The sequence below is a fragment of the Haemaphysalis longicornis genome, unplaced genomic scaffold (assembly GCF_048455015.1).
Source record: "Haemaphysalis longicornis isolate Haplotype H1 unplaced genomic scaffold, Haemaphysalis longicornis Haplotype H1 scaffold_1, whole genome shotgun sequence".
Lineage (NCBI taxonomy): Eukaryota > Metazoa > Arthropoda > Arachnida > Ixodida > Ixodidae > Haemaphysalis > Haemaphysalis longicornis.
Window position 1 is genome coordinate 274,600,018 of NW_027526203.1, and position 26,645 is coordinate 274,626,662.

The window sequence follows — 26,645 nt, forward strand, 5'->3', positions numbered from 1 at the left end:
GCGTTGTCGTGTGCATGCGTTCGGTACCGTAGAAGAGCCATCACACACAGCATAGAGGTTACTGCGGCCACCGCATTCTCTAAAAGCCATTATGGATAACATGGCTATGAGTGTGCCACTCCTTCCCAAGACGACTTTCAGATCCCGTCACCGCTGCCTCAAGTCGATGATGAAGAGCTGGTGGAAGTCTACAATGCTGAGAATGACTTTGCATACACTCGCCGCGAAGAAGTCGATGACTTCTTCGATGCATATGATGACGATTACTAGCACCACAAGCATGCAAATAAACAATGATAGTGAAATATAACTATGTGTCTGGCAATGCTCACCTAGCTTCGCCATTCAAGTCGTGCGTGTGAGTGCAAGCTTCCCTGAATTTTTTTATAGTGAGATTTGTGTTTTCTTTTAAATTTTGACCTGGCACTACATACTTTTAAGGCGAAGCTTTATATGTCTAGGTGAAAGGAAAATACGGTGGTCCCATGGAAGTCAGGACTGCATCAATTAGCATCATATTGCAAATGCGAGTAGTTACTCTCAACGGCTGCTCCAAGAACTATGTGTACGCGCTCATACTGCTTGCAGAAGTTGTTAGTGTCATCAAGAAGTAGAGAAAAATGGGATGTGTCCCGGTGAAACATAACTTTAAAATAAACCAGGCCCTTGATGCACTATTCGAGCAAGGTCAAAGATCTAATGTCCCTGGCCAGCATGATCCAGCATGTCTTCCCTGTCCAGCATGAGGTCATGATCCAGTAGGATCATGACCTCATCGTTTCGCTTTCACATTCACTCGTGCACTGTGGCCATGGGCGTTGGCAGGTGGGTGCAAAGGGGGCACTCGCACCCCCCAAGCCACCCAAGAACAATTGCCCCGCCCCCTCGCCCTCTCCCTATTTCCCCTCAATAAAATAAAATCCTGCTGACCCATGACTGTGGTCACTGTTAGCTCGTTATTTTTTTAGACCCATTTACCGTAAAGTTCCGAAAGAATGACCACCCAAAGTCCAGAGATATCAAATGAAAAATACGAGATGGGCGATCTTTCGGGTCAGATGCAAAACACTAAAAAAAAGTGGCCGCACCGCCAACCAAAACTGCGGAGATGTTAAGAAAAAATACCAGATGGGCAAACTTTCGGCTCAAGTGCGGAAAAAACAAATAAGTGACCGCATCAACACATGAATAGATGATTCACGTTTATGTTGTTCACTCATCGGCCCTAAAGCCATCGAATTTAGGGGGTGGGCGATCTTTGGGTTCATTTAGTAAATTGAATAAACGTGGGTGGGCGATGTTTCGGAGTGGGCGTTCACTTCGAACTTTACGATATGCTCTTTTTCTTCATTTTGTGCCAGAAGAAAAGACCACCGCAGAGGCCGGTCCCCCGCATGTGTATGCAATTTCTTCAGGTAGCCAGTATGTGTGCGCAGGATTTTTCAACTAGTGCAACTACCGCTGATGCGCTGACTGAGGAAGTAGAGTGTGCTGCAACCAATTCCAGAGGTGATAAAGAAGAGCTATAAATCCAAAGGTTTCTATTTTTGTGCCTGTCCTCCCATCTCCAATGCACCGAAAAAGTTTCCTGAGCCACCTGCACATATGTGAAACCAGACCGAGACAAAATCATGGACAGCACATGAATGGTCGCGGTATAGCAATTTATAACCTGATCAATGAAAACAGACATCGGCTAGGCAAAACAGCACCCACAGGTTGCCTATTTTCAAGCTGCATTCCAAGATGATATTCTTTTCCATGTGTCTTGCTGGCAGGGGGAGCACATTTCTGTACCTTGACACCATTCAAGCAGAAATTAACCCGATCCCAGTCATAGGTGAAATAACAGCCCACCTATAAACAAGCATTTTACTGAAGTTAATTAAAGGAGACCCTAGGAGATGCTTAAACGTTTCTTAGTAGATAGCTAGTACGTTCAAAGTGTCAAATAAAGCAAACACGGAGTGATAACAAAAAGAAATGTGAACAAAACTAAGATCATTTGCAGCAGCAATTTTTCCCTCATGATGGTTTGAGGACCAGTGTACAGAATTTATGCTCAACAAAGCTTAAAAGTTGGCTAGGCTAGTTGGTGCTGTAAAAATTTTAATCTAAGAGAACCATGAAGCACAAAAAATGTAGTACACATAAAGATAAGGAATTCGGCACTGTGTGGCGCAAACTAATAGCTGTTTATGTGCACAAAGGGAGGCGGTGTATATACAAGGCATAATACATCAAAGGTAAAAAGAAATGAATAGTCAGAAAACAGGGCACAAGCGATAAAGATATGAATCCACAATGTACTCTCTGCTCTGAAATGTCCACTCACTGATGGGGGGCTGATGCATTTGCTATAGGCGTACAAATGCCAAGTCTTTGAACAGCAGGACTGCAGCCTGCTCAAACTCTCGCAAACAGATCGTGGTGGTCCCATATTCTGTCATTCAGGCAGCGACGTGACTGAGCCGCATAGCACCTCACTACAGGGCAGGGGGTATTCAGTAAACCATACCTTGAGTGCACTTCCCTTTTCTCTTATCATTGCTTGCCTTGAACAATTCCCTCTGCTTCTCTGGAACTGAAAACACAATTGAGATGTAGTGTATCCAGTCCATTTTTATGCGCCCACGTCAAACTCTGGAATATAACTGTGGACCACAGGCCACTGCTCAAGTTTTGAATTTCACTCCTTGGGACAGTTAGCTTTTACCACACTCTGTACCACCCTATCTCATGTGGAAGCTAACATTTCAGGTAGCTGCCACTTTTCAGATCAGTACACTGGCAACCTAGACTACTTCCACCTGTCTGGGCACATGATTTTTTGATGACCTGTGTAATCCAGGTGCCTGTTCATGCATTGGCTTGGAATGCAAAGAGTCAAAAGGCAGCAGTCCCGTCTACCCTCATGCAATGGGCACAACAAGTGTAAAATTTTCCTTCCACCAAGCACAGGTCTAGAAAGAGTACGTTGGTCTCAACCTTTTTTTGCATGAATGTACTTTAGTGTATAATTAAACTACTCCAAAATGGCCCGAACATAAGTTTCGAGATCCATTTCCAAATGCAAGACGATTAAAGAATCTCTAAAGGCTAACAAAAGTGGGCAGCAACCACAACATTCCCGTATGTTCAGTTCCACAAAAGCTGCAGGGAACAAGCAAAAGAAAAAAATGCAAGAGCTTACATGCTACATGCACACAAATTTGTGAACGGTGCTGAAGATATAATTCAAAAACTTCCCTCCCGCGCAGTAGGTGCTATGTGGGTCAATCCGGCTGCTGCCCGAGATAGTATTACAAAGTTTACAACTTTTGAGAGCAGATTGCAGCACATCGCAACTGGACCACCATGGAACAGAAGTGGTCACAGCGCTGCACCGAGTGCCCCCGCTCACTGGTGACTTCTGCACCACTGAATGAGGCCAGCACATACCCGGCTCCTCAACATCCACTGCGCTGCCAGCAGTTTGATGACCTCTTAGCAGCCGTTGGGGACGTCAAGCCGGTGGCACATACCTACATTCACAGCAAGTTGGGAATTTAGGTGCCACTTTGCTGCTACAGGCGCCGGCTTTTTCACTCAATGAGCCATTTGTTGCTTTTGCATTAGAAAGGAAGTGCTCAGGATAGTAGACACACACTGGTTGTGTCTGCAAACTGCACCATTAAGTAAACAGGTTGGCTTGCTTATCCACTTTGTTTCGTCATGGCACCTTGTCCTCTCACTGTCAGTTCACTTCAGCTCCAAATTAAGGTTTCATTCAAGATGCCATGTCACAAAGACTGAGCAAAGGGGTGAAACCTGTACACAGTAGTTGTAAGCTTCTTTGTAACGTGGATGTATCACACGGCCCCATTAAGCAAAAATGCCGACGTTGCGTTGCTGTCAACATGGGTATGCACCTGCCAGACGAACCCACTGGCTGGAAATGCAGGCACTGCCTGGCCGGAGGTCCCCATTGGCTGCAAAAGGTTGTTACTCCATAGCAATGGTGTTATTGCTGTGTGGGGGACACAGGTAGCACTAGCCTCAACCAGCAGAGCAGCAGTCACCAGCAAGCCAGGGCACTCTGTGCAGTGCGCTTACTGCCAGTGCTGCAGCTGTTTTTGCTCTATGGCCGCACCCTCATTATGAGCACGTCTGCATGAGGCCACATCATTCTCAGAGTGTTCAATTGGAAATTATTGCTTTCACATTCAGAACTCTTAAGTGCTTAGTGTCCTCAAGAGTTTTTATCTCTAACCAAATGCAACTCCTTTAAATGAATGCCAGTACAATGAACCTGGTGGCTTTAGTTTTGGCCACTTAAATTTTAGGGCAACTGAGGTTTGGTTACAATGAACTGGATAGATTGGGATAAGTTTTCGGTGAAATTCGGGTTACAGCAATTTTTATGACTGACATTTGCAACACCCACTAAAATGACTTCAAACCTTAATTTAACGAGAGAAGATAAGCTTGCAACTTTGCCAACATTCTAGTTGAGGATAGTGAACAATTCTTGAAAAACTCGGGGCACTTCCACAATTCCACACACTATTTTATGCATGCATGTGACCAAGCCAATTAAACAAGTTTGGTACTGATTGATATTGTAGAAGAAAAATAAGTTTTGTCTGACAGTAATTTAAAATAATGAGCACTGTGAACCCTATTTGTCACTTCACCAGTTTTGTTTGTTCTAGGCAGCAAGAAGCTGACAGTCAACGGCACTGCAACAACAAAGAAGCTCTCCGAGGCCAATTCAAGACCAATAAAGCAACAAACCACCAATTACGCTGAGCTTATAGGTCACATGGATAGTTGAGGCAGACAAGGGATAGAATTCCTCCAACTTCAAAATTACTCTTCTTGAGTTTTAGAGGAACCGAAATGCAGCGAGAAGTTCTCTGCAACCCCTGAATTCATTTTAAATAACACTAAAGGTTCAGCAAATTGAATTGCAAACACATTTTGTAATTATTCTACAGGTTTTCCCCCTAATTTCAGACAACGAACGTTATTTTGCAAGTTATTGAGGCCCACTAGGCCAACCGACTGACTGCATTGTAAAATCAAATTCAGGCGATTGTAGCTGTATTTGTACGACTTTAAATGGTAACAAAAGTGCCGTAAAAAGATCTTTTCGCTTGATGTTTATTTGCACATCAACTTCACACATGATGTTCATATGCAAGGAAAAAATATAAAAACAAAAAGTGACCTGACAAAAAATGGGCGGCAACACCACCAGAAATGAATATCAGGCATGACCTCAAAACAGGTGATAGCATAGCCAAGTTACACAGTGCTAATATTTCAGCCGCCAGCAATACACACCCCTTTGACACTTTACAGCTTGCAAAACGAGATGAAACAATCCAGCCCAACGTTACCAGATTCTAGTAACGTTCTGGCAACGTTGGTCCAGCCTGCAATACACTCTCATTTGGCTCTTTGCGAGTTACAACTTACAAAACAACGCCTGCTATGGTACACCAAAAAATGGGCCCATGCACGCATGGTCACAGACCCATTGCCCAGTGGCATGGAGACCAGGACACTGGACAAGCAAACTCGAATGCAACGAAAAAAGAAATAAAAATGTCTCAATGTGCAGTTCCATTTGTGAAAAGCTATGCCAACAAGGCTGGCTTTTTGCTACACCAGGAGGGGAATGTTCCCAGTGCAAAGGGCCGGCAGCCCTGCAAGACACATGCACCTGCTGGCACAGTCCACAATGGCTGGCACTGTAAAATAAGCATGTGCTGCTACTCCTTGCGCTTTTTCGCCTTGTCTTTCTGCTGGTCCTGGTCTTCTGTGGGCCGTTTGCTGGCTTTCTTCGCTTCCGTTAAGAACTTGTCCAAGCCGAAGGGATCTTCTTCCTCGATCCGTTCGAACTGAACTGGGCCATCCCGCCGCGAAGAGCGGTCTGTGCCGGAGAACTCCTTGTCGGGCACAAAGCGCTGGGTCTTCATCAGCTTCTCCAGGTCTTCCCCGTACACATCCTTGTCCTGGTTCTTTGGTCGGTAGACGCCCGGCTGGGCGCTGCGCCAAGGCTTGTCGTACACATCGTAGGCATCGTCATGGCCAAAGCCACTGCTCAGGCCCTTGCTCTGGTTGAAGAGTCTCTGGTCGAACTGGACCTCCGAGGGGCGTGCACCGGGCATGCCGAGTGCAATCTGCTCGCTGATGTCGCGCTCTCGCTGCTTCTCCAGCTTGGAGCGCTTTTCCGGGGCGGCGCGGGCAATGTTGCGCTCGCGCTGGCGGTCCTTGTGTCTCTCGTAGCGCATCTGGTCCCTCTCGCGCACGTCCTCGTCCATGCCGGCGGCCGCCACTTGCGTCCGGATGCCGGCGCGTTCCTCGCGGGCCCTCTGGGCCAGCTGGCGAAGGTGCTCCTCCTTCTTCTCCTTCTCCTTCTGGGCCAGCTTCTTCTCTAGCTGCGCCCGCATCTCGACTGCTTCACGCGCCTTCCTGTCAGCAATGTACAGAGCTTCAGCCAGCTTGGCGAAGTTCTCGTTGATGTGCACCTGCTGCATGCCGCGCCCGTCAGCGGCCAGCCGCTTGTCTAGAGGGACGGTGTAGCCCTTTGCGTTTTTCCAGTTCGAGATGCAGGGAGGGATGCGCCACTCCTGCTGCTCTTTGACGGTCACCTTTCGCGTCGGCGAGTGCATCACGGGCGCTGGCGGAGACGGCGGACCCCGTGGAATCTTCTTGTTTATCTTGAACCTTGGCGGCTCCATGGGGTCTTTCTGCACTTCGACCATCCGGATGATCCTCTGCTTGGCGCCTGAATTGAACGACATGCCTTGTTGCGACGGTGTGTACCGAATGTACTGAGCAGGGGCTGTTTTTTCAGCTGCCCGCACCGGCATCGCAGCCGATATCTTGGACTGGGTGAGTTTCTCCAGCGCCAGCCGGGTCTCCTCCGTGGTTTTCTGTATCTCCTCTTCGTCCGGTTTCTGCAGCGTGGGGTCGTCTTCGGTGGTGATCTCCGACGGCAGCATGTCTTGAAACCGGTGGTAAATCACCTTGTCTTTTGACTGCCCTTGTCTTACAATGACATCGTACTTAATCTTCCCCTGCGCGTCAATCTGAACTGGAAGCGCGTTTGAAGTCGTTTTCTCTTTTTTCTTCCCCATGTCCATCGGGTACTGCGCGACATGGATCTCTGGAAAGGCGCCTCCATCACCGAAGTCTTCAAGACTTCTGGGCACCCAGCCTTTTCGCATACCGTAAGGTGGAGCAGACCGCGTAGTAACAGCGAGATGCGTAGACGATGCGGCAAGTTTCTTTGCACGATCTTCATTTTGTCGGTCGAAAACAGACTGTGTTGGAGCAGGTAGCAGCGTCTGTAACGACGCCATTGTGCCTGTGCTGCCTGTGCGGAGCGATGCGTGGCTGCGGCCCTGACTTCCTTTCCCACAATAATAAAATTCATGCAATAACCTTATCTTAAAATTCACAAAATTTCGCTGTTTAAAATCTATAATTATGTGAATATTGCGATTAATACAATTTAGTTTAGTGGCACCATATTCACATCAAAAAAGGTGCGGAGTAGTTTTACATGGTTTCCATCGGTCTTATTGTAAATGTGTGAGACCTGTGACAGTTGCAATTAATTAAGAAATGCTTGATGTAGATAAATGGATAGAGATCGCGAAAGAATGCAAGTATTTGCCAGAAAACGATCTAAAGGTGGGCATAATTTTACAAAAAGTTAACACGCTTTTGGCATAGCTGTGAACTGAGCATGAAGGGTCGTGAGACCTTGTTTGCCCGGGAACCGATCCGTGTACTCGGTGGGTGGATGTCAGATACCGCGGGCACACGCTTTTTATTTATGTCGCCGTTTCATATTTTCCTCCCAGAGTAGTTTGATGGCTGTGCGTGTTATAACTTCTGCTGAACCAACTGTCATACGTGCGTGCATAAGAACCGACGCATTAGCTGAAGTGACAGGCTAGGCTGTTTGAACTCGTAACGTTTTTGCCTTTGGTGGCTTTGGTTGTCTGAGATCCTTGCAAGCTATTGTCAGTTTACGTTGCCGTTTTTTAGCCTTGCAGGAACCTAGGGTAAATTGTATATGATCAGCTGTATGATACGATTTTAGTTTGAGTCGCATATGGCGGTCAGTCATGCGTAAGTTCTGACGCGCGAGGTTTTTAGTAGCACAGAGAGGCGGTGCTTTCATACGGTTGAAGGCGTTGGAAAATGTCGTAAAACAATACCTTTGTGCTTCTGCGCGCTAAAATGTACTGTAGGGGCATGTTCGTTGGCACTTAATAAACGCAGGTGTGTTTTGTAAGCGTTTGCGCCGTATTTGCCGGCACCGTCGGTAAGCGATTTTTATGTATAAAGACCAACATATATGTCAAGCGTATCGGCAGTCTTTGCAAGGCACTTGGGACATCCGCTGGGGTGCTTGTAATATGGTTGTGCTATTTCAAACCACCGGTAATAAGCATCACAGATATACAATCGGCGTCAGCGTGACGGGCCTAGCACACAAAATCAAACCACTATCTTGCTGGAAGAATATTCCTTCGCAATTTTTTGGTGGTATGGTGAATATTTTTCAGCCAACTGCTGCTTGTGTTGGAAGTTACACTGACCCCTAAGTCTATTCAGCTCAAGGCACGTACCCCGCGGCAGTTAAACATAATATTCTGGGCTATTTACTGCTTCAAGAAGTTCAGGGTAGCACTGTGTTTTCAAGTAACCTGAGCACTCCTGCTGGCTCTGTGTAAAATGTATGTAATGGTCTAAGTTTAATGATTATTTGATAACCAACATCCTTCCGAGTTGCTTGTCATGGGAAGATGTAGTCAAGCCTTCCAGGTTACTCTTCTTGGTGGAACACACACTCCAAGTTGTTTTACCCCAGGAAAAGTAACCTTAAAAATTGTGCAAGTTTGATTGTTTTTAGGGTACTGTAATTGTAACAGTGGGCCCCCTTGATATGCCAGTGCTGGACAGTCTGCTGGTAGTGTGCGGACTCTGCTCAGGTAAAAAGTGCCACCAGAATACGCAAGAAAAACGAATACATAGCTTGCACTGACGTCACTGTAGCGGCCATGTTGGAGCACTGGTTGCCAGGTGAAAGGCTGTGAACTTACCTGCTGCTCTTATCTCAAGCAGTCGTGGGATAGCTAGGAGCAGTACTCCAGAAGGGACTGTGGTGGCATCACATGCAAGCTATGTATAAAGGATTGCGTATCATTCAGTCCAAGACTGGTAATTGAATAAGCCTCGAGTGTAAAGCTGTTTCTGGCTTTCTCTGTCTCTTCCTTTTTTTGTTTGTTTGTTAGAGTATAATAAGCCCCTTACATGGCATTTATAGACTATGGAAAAGCATTTGATTTAGTAAAAACTGCAGCTTTGCTGGAAGCATTGAAAGACCAGGGACTAGAGACTAGAGGAGGCCTACATAAGACTCCTAGACGACGTATATATATATATATATATATATATATATATATATATATATATATATATATATATATATATATATATATATATATATATATATATATATATATGTATATATATATGTATAAAAGGGATGTATGGGTGGGATAATCCTCCACAAGACAAGTGAAAAGTTCCCGATAATAAAGAAGGTACGACAGGGAGATACCATCTTGCCAAAACTGTTAACAGCGTGTCTGGAGGGAGCTTGACTGGGACAACGCAGGATAAATGGAGAATACCTGAGCCATTTGAGGTTTGCTGACGACATAGTCTTGCTCAGTGAGTCGGCAGAGCACCTGCAAAAGCTTGAGGAACTACAATCGGAAAAATTGGCCGTGGGGCTACAAATAAATATGAATAAATGTAAAGTAATGATGAATAAACATGCCTAATTTTTCCCAGTTTCCCTATAATTTTTTTGTCAGGTTATGAGACTGAAACTTGGCAGCAGTAGTGATTCCAGAACATGGTGGGTGAACACAGAAACTTTCAACCACCTTTGAGAATTATCGGGTAGATCAGTGGAACTCCTCGCATTTTGAATAACATTGGAGATCTCTGGGGCTGTCCTGACGATCTCAACTTTAGTGCAAATGTGTGACAGTTATTTGAAATATTAAGGGAAGCAGATGGAGCAGTGGTAACTCACCAGACACTTACTTGCCAGGCCCTTATGACATCACAGAGACCAAAGCCATCACCAAGAAACATGTCTGTGCCATTGTGGTGGTGTTTCGCGCTCAGTTTGGTCTCATTACTCAAATGCTAACGTGCAGTTAGTTCACTGGTAACTGTGTTTTCAGTATTTCTTCTATTGCGTCACTGCTGATGCCGGGCAGTGGGAAATTTTGAATTTTTTCAGTACTTTTGATCTTTTTTTGTTTAGAAAAACACCTTTCAAGGCTGGTATGGAGTTTAGCGACTTACAGAAAGCTAGTTATTTCTAATTAAACATTGTATTTTGTCTGCGTGGCGCTTAATGAAGTGAAAAGTCAATTCGGCTTGGAAGTTTGACCTTTTGTTCAAACTGGGGGGCACCTCCAGTGGTCTTGTATTTGTTAATTCTAAAAAGTAACTTTTCCCCCTTTTTAGAAACTGTGTGGCATGGTATGCCGCCTGCTTCTGGAGGAATGCAACATCCAGCCTGTCTCCACACCTGTCACTGTTTGCGGGGATATTCATGGGCAGGTATGGCCAAGCTTTGTGGGTTCTTCTCGGCGCTGGGTGCTGTGCCTAGATAGGACCAGATGTTAAGTTTTCTGGTGGCAAGGTAACTGGCAGTCATTGTTCATGATGAGTTATGGTATCGCTTGTCATGCACTTGTTTGGGCTCCCAACTGGAAAAGGAGCATCATGGTGCGTGTCGTTTGCATGGGGTCACCGTCAGCAGTCCGCCTCATAAAGCATGGTCCATGTAGTTTCGAGGCAAGAATTAGGGTAGTACAGGGGTAGTCTTGCCGCGACAAGTGGTAGTGGCACCACCTCCTGCGTTTTACTGTGATTACAAATTTACCAAACGGGGGTGGCAGGTGATGCCTATTGGTGTGTCTCATTGATCTAGTGGGCGTAAGTTCAGTAAATGTGTCAAGCCTCATTCTAAGCAATTTGAGAAGGAACAGGGTGTGTGTCAAAGTCTAGCTAAGTGGGAGATAGATCAGTTGAGATAGACGGAGAGGGAGAGGTGGGCACAGGCCAATGGTGTCCATATTTGGCGATGTTCCTGTTCATGAGAGCATAGAGTTGTTACAGTTGAAGCCACAAGTATGGTTAAAAGTAGGTGCAGTGTTGCAAAGTACGACAGAAATTGGTGATTTTGGTGTTTTCTTGCCCCACAGCTTTGTAATTTAAAAATTCTATTTATATTCTCAGTTAAAATTGGCTTACCAATTATAGTGTTAGAAATAGATAAGGTAATGCAAACAGTTATAAACGATAATCAAGCATTTTGTTGCTTGTTGACTGAAATTTGGTACTTCGGTAAGGCACCTTGTATAAGCTCGCATGTCAAGGTTATACCATTGCTATAGAGGCGTTTTTAAGGCCTTAGAACTACATGTCATTCAGCTCAAATGCCACCATTGAGCTGCACTGGGTCGAGATGCCATCTGAGAGCATGAAGCACTGCCAGAAACCTTCTGGGGCTCTCAGCTGCCTTGAGGCACCAAAATTCATACCCCCGTGCGAACATTTTAATGCTGTAATTACGAGCAAACAAATTTTCCAAATTAACCCTTCAAAGAGCAAGGAAAGGTAGAAAACCAAAGAGTGATGAAACAACCAAAAACAGCAATGAAAAGCCACTGTAATTGGACAACAGAAAGCCCAATTCTCCAACGTAAGTCGCATTTAGCGAATAAACTCCCCTATATTTACAATTTTAATATCCTTTATTATTGAAAAAAAAAATGTTTTTCTGACTTTATATAACACTGTCATTCAATTTTTTTTGCTGAGTTGTGAGAAGGAAAATTGGTGGTAGTAGCAACAATAAAAGATGATGGGTAAGCACTGAAACCTTTAAATGCCATTGAGAATCGCTGTGTAGGTTGGCAGAAGTTGCTGTTTGAATGCCACTGGAAATTTTGAAGGCCATCCCACTCACATGCCATTTCAAACTTCCATGTAGCAAAGGTGTTATTTTAATTTAGGCATTTCAAGCCACTAGTTTTCCTCCCATAAAAGCAATTGAGGTTTAAAAAAAAACATTGTGTAATCAGTCAGTGAACTGTTGATTTTTTTTTTTTTCGTGACTTCCTCAGAAATTCTCGATCATTTCCATCTACATAACATTACGAATGCTAATTCAGTTGTCATTTTCTTTCAGTTTTACGACCTTGAAGAGTTGTTTCGCACTGGTGGTCAAGTTCCCGAGACGAACTACATTTTCTTGGTGGGATTTGAAATTTTGTCCTTTTCTTATTTTGTGTTTGTTTGGAAGTGGTAGAAGTTGGAAACATTTATATGTGCCCGTACATTTGCCCCCTTTTTTTTTTTTTTGCACTAGGGAGACTTCGTAGACCGAGGCTATTACAGTCTGGAAACTTTCACTCGTCTTCTGACTCTCAAGGCTAAGTAAGCAAGCTTTCAGTGTACATCTGTTACTATTTGAAATTATAGTATGCACTCTTTTGTACTTGAGCGTTTTTTTTTTTTTTTAGCTGATTGTGTTTGTTTTTCATAGCTTAAAAAGTGATGTGGACTTGATTTTTTAGAAGTTTTCGTTATTATTCCAAAACTTTCGTGTACCTTTGTGAACGAAAGTTGGGACCATTATGGCAAATCACTATAGAGGGTGTCCCGACTGTCATGCACCAAGATTTTTGAAAAGAGCAACGGTGTTAATCGAAAAAAACCTAGTGCATAATGTTTACAGTAGAGTGGAATAGTCGCCAGTAATTATTTCATTAATGATATTTAATTAGCTAAGTGTAATTAATTATCCAACTCAAGAAGTACTGTCCCAATCATTAGTGTCAATGAGGCACGTGCAGGTACTGGTGAGGGGCATCTAACTGGTATTTTCAGCGACGTACTAATTGCCTTCTAATTTTTCTGACTGACAAAGAAACCCCGCGAAATATGAAAAATACCACGGCGCTCTCGCCGGCATCATAAACGAGCGCCCTCCAATAAGCTGATCGAAAGCAACTGCTTTACCTGTCACATGCCCGAAGCGACAGCGAATCACCTTGATAATGGCATGGAAGGAGCAACAGCAGCAAGTTTCGCGGGCAGTAATGTGTTAATGAACCAAACTCGTGTTTTATCTTCATGGCCCGCGTACTTGTGTCTTCACACTACACAGGTGGCCGGACAGGATCACACTCCTGCGTGGAAACCATGAAAGTCGGCAGATCACTCAGGTGTATGGATTTTATGGTGTGTTTTCATTTTTTCATCACTTGACGATTGTGTTAGAAGTAGAAGGGTCCTGAAGCAGAAACGTACCTGACTGATTGAGACTAGTACACATGGCTGGCAGGATGTCCATTTAAACTGTTCACTGTTGAGTTCTGTGCAAAGTTGTGCTACGTGACAAACAGTGTCACAAAAATGCTATTCCCTGCTGATGGGCATTTTGATGCTGAGTCTCAAAAGGCGCCTATCGTCATGCCTTGAAGTGGAGCCGATGTCCATTGGTTACAGTTTGGTGCATTAGCCTTCTGCTTATGGGCTTCTGGACTCGCTACTGCACCAGTACTTAATGATTTGGTCAAGTTGGTAAATGATCATATTGACATGATACAAAATGACAAGGACGAACGGCAAGTGACAGATAAGCGCCGTCCCTTTTGCTCAGCTCTGCCTGTGAGACATGCACTGCACATCTTTTGGGCTAAAGACTGTTGCAAAGCACTTTGGACTAGCAGATGTGCTTTCCACGCCTGAAAAAATTCTCAGGGTGTGCCACGCTACCCTGTTTGTCGCATGTATGTGGGCCTTTTGTGTGCCCTTTGCCCATTGCCATGTAGTACTGTGTATGTAGTGCAGATTTCACAGTTGCTAAATATTTGTCTAAAGGGGCATTGCTGCTGTTTGAAAGACACTATTTACATGCATTTGTTAGTGCACTGCAGAGAGTGCAGGTGGGTTCGCGGTTCTTCCCACATACCTGACTGCACTGTTGCACAAATGGGACAAATAAACACGAGAAATAGTGTATACATCCCAAATCACTAATCATGCCTCACCCTACCATTGAAGCAGATAAATCACGTAGGTGGCACATGGGGATTTCATTTTGAGATCAATATTTGTAACTTTTTTTCCCCCTTTTTTGAAAGTTCTGTTTAAAAGTTTTTTAGTTTCTTCGGCCATGCAGAGGCTGTGAGTGAAGCATGGATAGAACCATTCTTTTGCTTTGACTGCCTTATATATGTTTCATGTTGTATGTGAAAGATTTGTTTGCGGAGCAGCACTTATCTACCCTGTTTCACTTTCCTTTGACCTCAGTGTTACACTGTGTTCAATATGTGCACCAGTAAAGAGTTTTTGTTTTGCAATTATCATAGCATGTTAGAACACTCTCGCACATTATGTTGGAAAACTATCTTCCTGAGCCCATTTTTATTTATTGCTTGACCTCAATTTCCCAGTAAATGTTCTGCAGTCTCTGGCTGCTTGAATGTTGATTGGTCGGACGTTTTTGTAGTTTCTGCGCTGTCTTAATATAGATTGTCAACCGTGTGCATGTACAGTGTGCGTCAGGCTTGTCTAGGGCATGGAGGATAAAAGGCGTAGGAGAGGCCCTGACGTCACCTCTATTAAAGCCGGGAATACCATGTTTGGGGGTTGCCCTTTTTTGCTAGTATCTTGTGTGCACGCACCACCACCTCCTCCTCTGCTTGCTCCCCTGCCGACCATTGGTGGCCGCGTAGTGACTTAAGGCCTCCGTGGGTCGGCCTTCGGCATCGTTGCTGGGACGCAGTTGTCAGTTACTTCGCATTAAACGATGCTTCATTCTGGCCTGTCACTGCTCACGGCTAGCACTGTGAAAGGCAAGCACCCCTTGTGGGTGGTAGTGTCTGCAAATTAGACTGGCCCATGCAAAAGGACGACCGGCCCGATTCTGTCCGAGATCCGCGCTAGCGCAGTGGCAAGCTATCTCCAACCCAGCAGCCACTAGCAGATGTCGCCAGCAAGCTCAGTAGCTGTGCGCTTGCTTGCCCTAGACACGCCGTTGTGCTGCTGACCACGAGGTCGCGGGTTTGTTTCCCGGCCACGGCGGCCGTTTTTCTGATGGAGGTGAAAAGCAAAAACGCCCGTGTGTACGAGATTTTGGCGCACGTTAAAGATCCCCAGGTGGTCAAAATTAATCCGGAGCCCTCCACTATGGCGCGCCTCATCGCCTGCATTGCGTCGGCGTGTTAAACCATACAATCAATTAAACCTAGACGCGCCTGACGTGCACTGTACACCTGAGCCCACCATAGAAAAGTCCAGAGTGAGGAACATCCGTGCCTGGAGCTGAGGATCACTGCTGAGTGAGATAGGTGCATGGTTGCTATCAAGCCCCTGCTCATACTGCATATTTGTATGCGCTTGGGAACCAGGTTCTGTTGGCTCTTACCGTTGGAAGCTTCATTAGATACAGAATAGCTGATTACAGTCGGCAAAAGAAAGTCTGACATTCACCTGAAATGGCTGCATTTTAGAAGAGTGTACAATTTTCTTTTGTGGAAGCTTGTTTCACATTGGCGGCTTCCCTTTAGCCACTGGTCGAATGTCTACAGTGACGTTGAGGCTGCATGCTCTAGGATGGGGCTTGTAACAGTAAGGCTTTCCTGATTGTGGTGGTTCGTTGCTGCATAACCGTGAACGAGTGTTTGATTCTTCCTGGGCTGCAGATGAGTGCCAGACAAAGTACGGGAATGCAAATGCTTGGAAGTACTGCTGCAAGGTCTTTGATCTGCTCACCGTGGCTGCTGTGAGTGCCTCTGTTTGGTTTTATTTGTGGGAGTTTGCCTTGCATTGAGGGGGCTCCTGTTCCCTTAGCGAAAAAATTGTGAATATTTGAGCTGTTATCACTAGAATTGGTAGGCACGTGCTGAAGTGTGCCGATCACGGGTATGAAATTACCCTGTACAGTGAGTGAACAAACAGTTTAAAATATGTGCACAGTTTTCTCATAAAAGTTTTGTCATTTTTTTTAGAAAAAGAACAATATTATGCATGCTTACAATTTTTATGGAACCATCATCTAAAATAGACAGTGCAATAGGGGTTGTTTTGTACTTCTATCTTTCATACTTCAAAAGTTATAGACTTAATTTGTGGGCGAAAAAAATGATGCAAATTTTAATTCCTGTTGTTCAAGGATGAACTTTGGGCATGTGTAACTTCTGGAGCAAGAGAGCTGGAAATGTGAAGCAATCCTTATTGCACTGCTGAGTTCTAGGTTTTGGTTGAAAAAAAAAAAAAAAACATTGAGCATCCATTCAGCTGTTCTACAGTAAAGCTGTTTATGGCCAGGGTTCCGTGGATTCCTCAGGTTCTGAATTTCATGCAAAATTGTTTGATTTTCTGCAAAAGCTTCTACGTCTCATCACTTGGATATGCACTTTGAGTAGATTAGTTATCAGTAGGCACCATGTTCAAGATCAGCTGACTCTCAGGATTATTATAACGGTTTCTCAAAAATGTGCCACTGTGCAGCCCGCGTTGGCCATATTTACATTCGCGCGGCCCTTTCTTTGTCGGCGTTCCAAGTGCTTGCGTGTCTAGTTTCCTCCGGCTCCTTGGGGCAGCCGTCCCATCACCAAGACAAGTGGCCGTTCTCCGTTTTGAGTTTCACTCCTTCTCTGTCGTCGTGATGGGGAGGCAACGTATATTCGGAACCCCAGCTTCACTGGTCATTCACCTTCACGGAGTGGAATTGCTCGTGCATTTTTTCCCTAAAAGCTTGACGAAATATTAGAAAAAACATGTGCTTAGGTGTCAAATTTTTTTTTTTTTCATATTTGTAATTACGCTGCAGCTTATATGTCTGCCTATTTTCATGACACTAGGTAATTTTTTTTTTTTTGAAAATTCAAAGAACAGTGCGCCTTTTTAAAGAAGTGACAGATCAGTAACATGGGTAAATTGTTAATGTGAAATGGTGATTTCTGGTCTTGGCTTTCAGATAATTGATGAGCAAGTGCTGTGTGTTCACGGAGGACTGTCGCCTCAGATCAAGACACTAGACCAAGTACGAACAATTGAAAGGAATCAGGAAATCCCACACAAGGGAGCTTTCTGTGATATCCTTTTGATCTTTATGTCAAGAAGGGCTAAGAGATTGCATAGTTCTACTGCTAATTGTGTATTCAGCCCTGCAAGGGCATGTGTTGTGGCAACTGAGTCTAGCTATGCCTGCAACACTCACCGTAAGTCCCTATTTACATTATCATTATGCCAACGCAGTGCACTGTCACAGGATTCTCGCGTTCATTATTATTTCGCATAGTTCGTAGTCCCTGTAAAGCTGTTCCATAAAGAAATTCGCTGAAACAGCCGTGCATGCTATTAATAGCGCTTGCTTTGAAGTTCCTCACACTTTTTTTTGCAGTGGTTGTGGGAAACAATTGTGGCTTGCACAGAAATCTTTCCCATACAGATATTTGCGGTAAAAAAAAAAAGACTGCCTGACCGTATACTGTTCCAGAAAATGAGGTTTTGACTTTTTGGTGCAGGCAAATCACAAAAGCAGCAGTGCAAAAGCAAACATGCCAATGCAGTAAAAGTGGCCTAGAATTGAAGCATGCCTTCAACAGGCAGCACATTTGGGACGTATGACACATCAGCCGCCTATTTGGAGGAATGTTGTGTGCTACAACTTATTTTTCGTTCGGGTTACTTTGGGCTGAAGCCTACTAATAACGCATTCATAATGGAAAGAAGGTAGGCCAGATGTTTGTGTGCATACCACAAAGAATTCTGTGTCAGTTATATGCCAGGACCAAGGATGTCGTGGGCCCTGTAAGGCACCCACTGCAAGAGTGTAACAGGCTGTGCTCATTTCCACCTGCATTCTAAATATTAGCGTGGCTCCGCAATACTTCATCTGATACAGCACAAATAGTACTTCTTTACATCTGGTACAGCACAAATAGTAATTGGCAGCATTATGCTAATATGTGAATTTGCAGTGTCTGCTAGACTTTTATACCTGACTGTTTCCAGCCTTTTTACACTTACCCTCTATGTTGCTAAGAATGCCTTTAGAAGGGTCATGTTTTAGGTCATCACAAATAGTCGCCTTGCTTGTGTGAACGAGCAACTGGGAAAGCATGTGCTGTGCTGTCGGGCTGTGCTGGCTATTGTCCTTAACTATGCACACATCTGGTGTGGTCCGACCCCGAAGATGTAGAGACCTGGTCAGTGAGTCCTCGAGGGGCGGGCTGGCTCTTCGGTGCAAAGGTGACCCACGAGGTGAGCAGTGTTTCCATGGATCTCACTGGTTGGGTCCATCAGGGGCATGGTACATCTGCTGAGGTCAGCCGTGAAGGTGCTCAATAACGCTTGTCGCCTGCAATTCCCCAAAATATGATGCCACAGTGCCGTCGGTTCCGTTAGGTCTGGGGATTGGGTGTGGACAGGCTGTGTAAGGAGCAAGACATAGATTCTCTTTTGTAGGACAGGGCTGGTGGTGCCATGCTTGTTTACCGAGTCCAGCCTTGTAGAAGTGATTGACAACAGTCGACAGGCTAGCTTTGCAGGCTAGCATGGGTGTATGGAAGTTCACACTCATTTTGAGTACCTTTAATAAGGTGCTATACGAAGTGGGTATAATTTGGTAGGTATTATCACAGAACTTGAGTATCTGGATCCCTATTCATAAGTTAAATGCATTAAATTGTGTTTGTTTTTCGCTCATTAAGCTGATGCTGAACAGCAGTAAGTGATCCAGTGTCTGTTTTTGGAGCAGTAATATTTTTTGTGAATTATATGAAACCAGTTCGCGAATTTTAGTTGAGTTGGTAAAAATTCGTTCTCAGTTTGTCCGAGCCTGGTAAATGCAGCATGTAGTAGGAGCCACTCATCGTACTGAACAGTGTTCAATTTTTTTTTTTTAACCTGTTTTGCATGTTTTCAAATCTTAGCCGTTACTGCAAAATAGGGGCTTTTTCGGGCTTGCGACATTTTTGTTGATAGTTTTTTAACCTGACTTGTACGTTTTCAAATGTTAGCCATTACTGCAAAATCCGAGCTTTTCCGGGCTGGCGACTTTTTTGTGGGTAGTTTGTGTACCTGTCAAAACACATGACATCAGAAGTACCGAGGGTTTGAATAGGGAATAGCTGCCCAACTGAATTGCTCATTTTAGGCGGGTATTTGTGCATGTTTTTAAATGTTTTTTCTTTCGTCTGAAAATTGCTAGCTTTTTATGCACAATTTTTTTTTTTCATTTCTCTAAGTTACATCATAATATGATGCAATTTTCTGACATCTTTACTTTGGTTTTTCAAATTAGTTGTTCTAGGTATTGGTAGCTCGAGTGTTGATGTCGCTCCTACCCTAAAAACCCATCTTTTCGTGCATGCGCGCAAGTGTTTGTCAGTTTTGTGTAAGGGACTCTAAGCAAAGAGTAAATTGTTTTGGCAACTTTGGGGGAACTGCGGGCACTTATGACGGTATGAGTGCAGTGGATTAAACATAACTGTTGGCAAAATTGTTTTGGTGAAATGGGCATTTGTGCAATAGAGCAGTGTTTGGCAGGAACCTTCCTGGAACCCCTACAGAGTGGAAGTTTAATGGCCAATACATGCCAAAGGCTTGTTGCCATCGATATACCTTTTTGTAAAGATGGTTTTAACTACATTGAACGAATAACGGAATTCCCCATGCCTGTCAGGCCAACTGTTTCGCTGTGCATGTCAGCTAGTCGGAGGCTAAAGTATTCACAGCAAATGTAGACATTCACTGTGTGGAGAGGGCCAACCATTCACTTCACTTATTAGATAAATAATTAGTGGTTAGTAAATTACCTACTTCAATGGCTGTGTGTGCACTCACATGTACTGGGTAGGTTAAGCACGGTTAATTGCCAAACAGACAGGATTAGCTGATTTTACTTTAATACTAAAAAGTATTTAACTAAAATCAGCTAATCCTGTCTGTTTGGCAGTTAACTGTGCTTAATTAAATGGGCTTTGTAGATTAGCTATATACAAATAGCTGTGGGTAGCAAATTTAGCCAGAAAGTAATGTTTATCTTTGCAGGAAGGTTTGAAGTTGGTGTTTCACATGCCAAAGCAACACCTGAGCTTTGAGGGGCAAATTAATCTGTACCACCTGGTGATCGTTCACCTGCAGTGAAAGCTAACACACCGGTGTCTCATTTTTGCCTCCATCAGAAAAATGCCTGTGAATGCCAAAAATCAAATAGATGACCTCAAGCTTAGTAAATAGTGCAACGCCTTAGCCACTGAACCATTGTTGTGGGTGGAGGTATTGAGCACAATCTCACAGAAACGACAGATTTCATTTTTAGTATAATCAGAATAGGTCTAAATACCTAAATCTTTATTTTTTACGTTTGTGTTGATTTGTCCAACGTGGAAAAAGTGCTTTGTTTTTCAATTGTGTGCGTGTGACTGCTAATGCGCTGCTTGTAGGGACCTGTGGTTTTCAATACACATTAAAACGTAATTTTCTTTTAAGGGAGTCGCTTTTAGTGTAAAAGCACTAATAGCCTTACTGGGCGGATTTTGCATATGTAGAATACGTTCACTCGGTGAAGCCTCCTGTGTTTTCCAGTTCATAAATTTCTTGCTGTTAAAGTTTGATGCTCAGGTTAGTAAATGAAAGGTTGATGATACAAATATTTGACAGCACAACATTAGGCCTAACATCATCCTTTGAGGTCTTAAAGAGGCCATGCAGACAAAATACAAGTTTGTTTTAGTGGAAAGATTTGGTGTTTTAAACTGCCCTCAGCACTTGTCTGGCAGCAATCACTTTATTCACTGAGAAATGAAACATTTTAAGCCAAAATTTCAATTTTCCCGCTGAATCGCGTGTTTCATGACGTTGACAATGACTTATGCAGAGCAGGGCCTTAAAACTAAAGATTGTCTGCTGACCAGGGCTGCTACCATCTCAGAAACGGCCGTTTGGTTGTCGTGTTTCATAGACGGTGCTGTAATACCGCTGAAGTGCCAGTGTTCGCACTTTGCTTCTGGGTGGACTTTTATGCCTGCCGTATTTTTATTAGGGTTGATACTAATCGTTTCCGAAAACATAAGCTATGACTCGACAAACATGGTCACGTAGTGGCCGTGCCGCTTATGTCATTTGGTCAGTGTTGTGTCAGACATGTCCAACGCTTCCGACGACTGTGTTAGGCAGTGTGAGCCCGCAAAGTGCAGCACTAACTGCTGTGATGTTTACATGTTCGTTCAAAACTTTAATTGTTCACCCCACCATTCTCACTGCTGTAAAAAGAATGTGCCCTAAATGTAAGTGCAAATAGCTTGTTCTGCAAGCTTCTAATCCCTGTTCAATTTGTGTTTGCTTTAGTCAGCTGCAGCCAATCGCACAGCCGTCATAGGTTTTAGTGCGGGAAATGAGCTAGTGGGCAAGGCCATTCTCTTTTTTCCTAATTATATAGCTTATTTGAATGAGTTCGCGTTAAAAGTGGTGTCAGTGTTATCTTAACGAGGCAATCTTTCGAATGAAAGAAACTTGCATTTTGTCTGGACGGCTCCTTTAACATCGTCAACCAGTTCCAGCAGCTTGATGTGCAGTGAGTATGCCACTGCTTAGCATGTCGTAAGGTCAAACTTCGATGCTGCTTAGCATTTTAGTTCACATGCGAAGCAGCTTGAATTTACTTCACATTAAAAGGGGGCACACTTGTCTTAGAAACTTTTTTTTTTCTTTCCAACCAATTTTAATGAAACTTCATGGGCTTGTGCAGTTCAAATATTTATTTCGTTTTTATGTGAGGTAATTAGTTTCCAAGTTAATTAAAATACTTCCTTGATTAAGTTCTTGAGAACAATAGGAAAAAACTGTTCAAAAAATTACCAGCAAGGCATGAATAGGTACCAGAAGTTGTGGAGAATGAAATGTGGGAAGCAGTTTCCTTGTTTTTGCAGTCACAAACAAGTTTACATCAATTATAACTTCTAAGCTTCTAAGTACACCTGCTGACCAGTTAAAAATAACGCTAATTAAACAACTACTGAAACTCAAAATGCAAAATCTGCTTCCCATATCGTATGGTTTAAACATTGAGCTTCCCAGTGCAAAAGAAATGATCTTCCTAGCTGCACTACATGCTGGGATGTACCTCTCGAGAATTTCCTATTCCTGTGATGCCGCTCACGGCGAAAGTGGGGAATTATGGGAAAATTGTGATTTTTTTTTCTTGAAATTGGGCCTCTATGGGGTTTAAGTACCTAGTACTGTCCCAAGTACGAAATTTTTGGAGGCAAAACTGCACATCAAGAGAGAAGTGATACCTAAAAAAATGCTTTTGTGAAATTTTTCGGTCCCAAAAACCCATGTGCCCCCTTAAAAGGGCCCTGCAGCACTTACCATCGACTACTAGGAATGTATTTTGGGTTAAAGTCTATTGTCCCAGCAATCTTTTCCTGCACGAATTATGAAAATCCGTTCACTATCACCGAAACTACGCGTGATGAGAAATCGCGCATAATCGTTCCCTCTCAACTCGACCGCGGACAACACGACAAAAGCTGTGTGCTCTCTCAAGGAGAGGGGGGCGGCTCGTGGCGTTCTCTTCCGCAGCCTTCGATATATCACAGGCCGGGGAGTTTTCTCCTTTTCTCCGCGACGTGGAGGGGTCTATTTCCGGCGTGGTGCCACAAAGAAGTAAGCATGGGTGCCTGCTCACAAGTGCGTGCTCGGGCTGGTAGGGCGTTTTTGAAGCAATAAACATTTGTTGTCGAGTGGTCTGGTTGAAAGGGAAGTATTGAGCTCATCACTCAAACTTCGCGTGCACTCAAAACACAAAAGAAATGGCAAAACTGTGCCTACAGGTTCAGGCATAGGAGAGGATCGTCACAGGAAATGCGAGAAATTAGCTGCGAAGTTGACCAGTGACAGCTGATCGGACAGCCATGGCCTCAATGACGTCGTTTAGGCCATGCCAGGGGTGCATAATGAGGAGAACCGAAGAGAGCGCGGTTGGTTTTTACGCGTCTTTCACAGCGAATTGCGCGCTCTCCCCATCACGTGCACGTGTAATATTTGGCTCGGGTATTTCTGGTAGTGTATAGTGTAAGCTAAGTGTCGCGCATGTTTACTTGCACTGCTCAAAAAGTGTTGCAGGGTCCCTTTAAGGGAGACTCACCTGTTCACATTCCTATGGGACTCGCTAATTGATGGCTCACGAGCTCAAAAATACCGATACAGAGTTTTACAGATACAGAAAAATGTTCCTAACAGCCTAGTTTGGTTCAATTAGAAATGTGTAATTTCTTTACTAAAATAAAAAGCAAACAAGAAACACATTTTTGTTTATCTAGCTCTCACTAGATGGTGCTTTTTGTCTAGCAAAAGAGTTTTATTTCTTCATTTCATTTCAGAAGTGACATATTTACAAAAAAAAATGAAGGAAGCTCACACTAATGTATAAGACTTGAAGCTAGTGCAGCTGTACGCAGCAGTAGCGCTTTTCGTCTTTTTCGCCTCACGGCATTGTTTAAGCCTTGCCACTGTACGAGGGGCCACAGTTGGATGTCTCTCTTCCTCTATCGCACACGATTCTTTACCGCACGCGGCCTACCTTTGTGGCGCCGCTTATCGCCTTCCTCCGCCATGTTCAGCGCACGGGCCCCGGGCACGTCTCCTTTCCCTCCTCGCCTATCTCTCTCCTGCCGCCTACCTCTCCTCGTTATCGGGCCGCTACTCCGTGCTGGGCACTTGAGGAAGGGGCTGTGGTTTGACCTCTAGCGCTCAAGGGCAAAACTGGACTGCCCAAGGCAGTGTAGTGTAGCTTGCGCCACAATAAGCAAACTAGGCCATTTGGAGCATTTTAATGTATCTGCAAAACTTTTCGTATAGGAGCACGATGGTTTTTAAGCCTGTGGGTCATGAAGTGGTAAGTCCCATAAGAATGTCAACGGGCGAGTCTCCCTGAAGATGGCCTATCACCATGCTTTAAAGTATAACGTCGCCAAACACTACCCAGATAAAAGAGTACTCATCGTACTCAATGTACTCCTAGTATATTGTTTGACGTTGCAAGACCTCAAAGTAAGATGTTAATCCTAAGCTCCAGCACATATGCGACGATTGCTTTTGGACGACATTTTATAGGCGGGAATCTATGCTGCTGTAGGACATGTGCCAGGCACTGCTAGTTCATGCTGGGGCATGCATCAAGCAAGCAATGAATGAATGAGTTTCTTAAAGCGCAATCATCAGGAAGGCAACCACAAAACGTCCGTTCCAGTCCAGCAGTCAGATATCTTTGGGGCACTCCTTTCGCACACCTTTCTGCAGTTGGCACAGCCAAACCACGTGAAACTTTTTGAAAATTATAATTATCTTATGAACATCCACTGCTCCATTTTTTCAGTTTATGCACCTCAACAACCTGAAGCTAATATGCCGGGCACATCAGCTAGTGCATGAAGGTAAGTGCGGAGGTCTTTGCCCGAGGAATTGCCAGCAGCTCTGTCCGCAGCCGCCGCCTTCTTCAGCAGTGCTCTCCTCTCTCTGTTGCAGGCTACAAGTACATGTTTGACGACAAGCTGGTGACAGTTTGGTCAGCGCCCAACTACTGCTACCGCTGTGGCAACATTGCTGCTGTGCTAGCCTTCACGGACGTTAACACCCGAACCGCCAAGCTGTACCACGCAGTGCCAGATACCGAGCGTGTGATACCACCCCGGAACACCACACCGTACTTTTTGTAGTAGAGCACACCCATCCACAAGATCAACAATGCACCCCCGCAGCATGCTGGGCACACTATTGGCAGTCACTAAGCGGGGGGTGTCAAGATAGCGAGGCTGCAGCTGGGCACCACTGGCTGCACCATTGGCTCAGAGAGTTTTCTGCCAAGGTTTAGTATCCCATTCCTTGAGACAGTTCATTAAATAAGTGATGCATGCGGATACCATCATACGTTCTTTGGCATTGTTGCTGCAATGGGGCCTGGGCTGTGCTAATTGAAATAACCATGGGTAGGGTGTATTCATTTTGCCTAGTACGGCACGTTGGAACCTGAGCAAGCTCGAGTGCTTTGTTTTCTTAATAAATTGTTGGGGACCGTTTGCCAAGCAACGCCTACTGCATCGACTTGTTTCCTCGGCCTCTGCTGTGCCATTTCACTTCTCATTCTAATGTTTTATGTGTGTTGTACTCATTTGGCATTAATGGACATAGAGCAGATACGCTTTCATCTCCAAATTATTTCTAGAACTTTCTTCTTGTACTTCTATTACGAGGCAATGTGTGTTGAAGTCGCACTGCATAAATTTTGCAGATTAACAATGCAGCAGTGCCCTTTTTTGTTTAAAATTATTGCAGGTGCACCCTACAAAATTACTTCAAAGGAAGTCAGGTTATGGTAGTGCTTGAATGTTAGGAATGGATGCTATCATAGCGTGTTGCTTAAAGGTTTTGATATAAGAATTTGTTTGGTTGAGTACAGTGGTAACTTTTTGTCCATTGCCATGCTTTTATGCGATATCTTAGTGCCAGTGCTGCTCATCACTTTAAGGCAGTACTTGTTTCAGGGTCTTTATATTTTGTAGCGTGAGCTACACTGGCTGAGGTTGAGCAGTTTCGCATGGCTCCTGGAGAGCCGTACTGCGCATGCGCGAGGAGCAGTGCCATCTCGCAGCACACAGCTGGTGTGCCGGAGCCGCTGCCGCCGCGACTGGATTGGATTGGATTGGAAATCGTTCTAGCAGCAGTAAGCATGATAATCAGCTAATCCTAGACAACCGGGAAACCTAAGAATAACTAGCTGAACCTTAGCTCACGCTACGTATATCCTGGCATAGCCGAGCTAAGCCACTGCCAATTTTTTTGTGGAAGTTATAAACTTGTCTGGGCATGGCAGCTTTCATGAGGTGTGACAGCAAAGATTAGCAACTGTTAGCAGTTTTCTTTAAGAATAAATTTAACTATATCTTTTACAAGCCATAGTTATTCTATTTGGGACCACAGAAATGTTACCAGCCACTTCTAGACGAGAAAAGCAGCAGGCATTGAAATGTCATGGTAAAAACAGCAGCCATAACTTGCACAGTGGGATGCCTTGCTGGGTGCAATGCGCAGCTATCAAGGGATAAGAAATGCTGGAATTACCGTTAGAGGCTAAATGAGGCCCCTCAATGCAGGGCTTGCTCTGTGAGCAGTGTTTGAAGAAACCTGTGTTGTGTAGGGTTGTGTGTGTCGTGATTTGAAGTGCAACAAAAAACACGGACGAAGAAACGAAGTAGACGAGACAGGCGCTTGTCTCGTCTACTCTGTTTTTTCGTGCGTGTTTTTTGTTGCTCGTCAACTCTGTTTTTTCGTCCGTGTTTTTTCGTTGCGCTTCAAATCATGGGAACTATTTACCAACTAGCCCAGCAAGAAGTTCTTCTCAGCTATGTGTGTGTCAGGAGGCATCGTAATGTGGGACTTGGCGCACTTTGCTGTAGACAGTGGAAGTGTTTAGATTTGGCCAAGCATTCTGCTTTCATTCCAAAGTTTACAAAAGGATGGCTGCA

The 26,645-nt window shown here is 44.3% G+C and overlaps 2 protein-coding genes across 2 annotated transcripts; one reads left to right on the forward strand and one right to left on the reverse strand.

The window, feature by feature from the left end:
- Window positions 1-1,645: 1,645 nt before the first annotated feature.
- Window positions 1,646-7,390, reverse strand: Bx42 (Puff-specific protein Bx42). The gene has a single exon (XM_077678063.1). It carries the CDS (start codon window positions 7,353-7,355, stop codon window positions 5,760-5,762), a length of 1,596 nt encoding a protein of 531 aa, XP_077534189.1. The 5' UTR covers window positions 7,356-7,390; the 3' UTR covers window positions 1,646-5,759.
- A 138-nt stretch (window positions 7,391-7,528) lies between these two features.
- On the forward strand, window positions 7,529-25,209 carry Ppv (Protein phosphatase V). Its single transcript, XM_077678075.1, has 10 exons — window positions 7,529-7,689; window positions 10,558-10,653; window positions 12,290-12,355; window positions 12,470-12,537; window positions 13,271-13,344; window positions 15,813-15,892; window positions 17,090-17,207; window positions 18,287-18,378; window positions 24,500-24,557; window positions 24,649-25,209. Exons 1-10 carry the CDS (start codon window positions 7,621-7,623, stop codon window positions 24,837-24,839), a joined length of 912 nt encoding a protein of 303 aa, XP_077534201.1. The 5' UTR covers window positions 7,529-7,620; the 3' UTR covers window positions 24,840-25,209.
- Window positions 25,210-26,645: the final 1,436 nt, after the last annotated feature.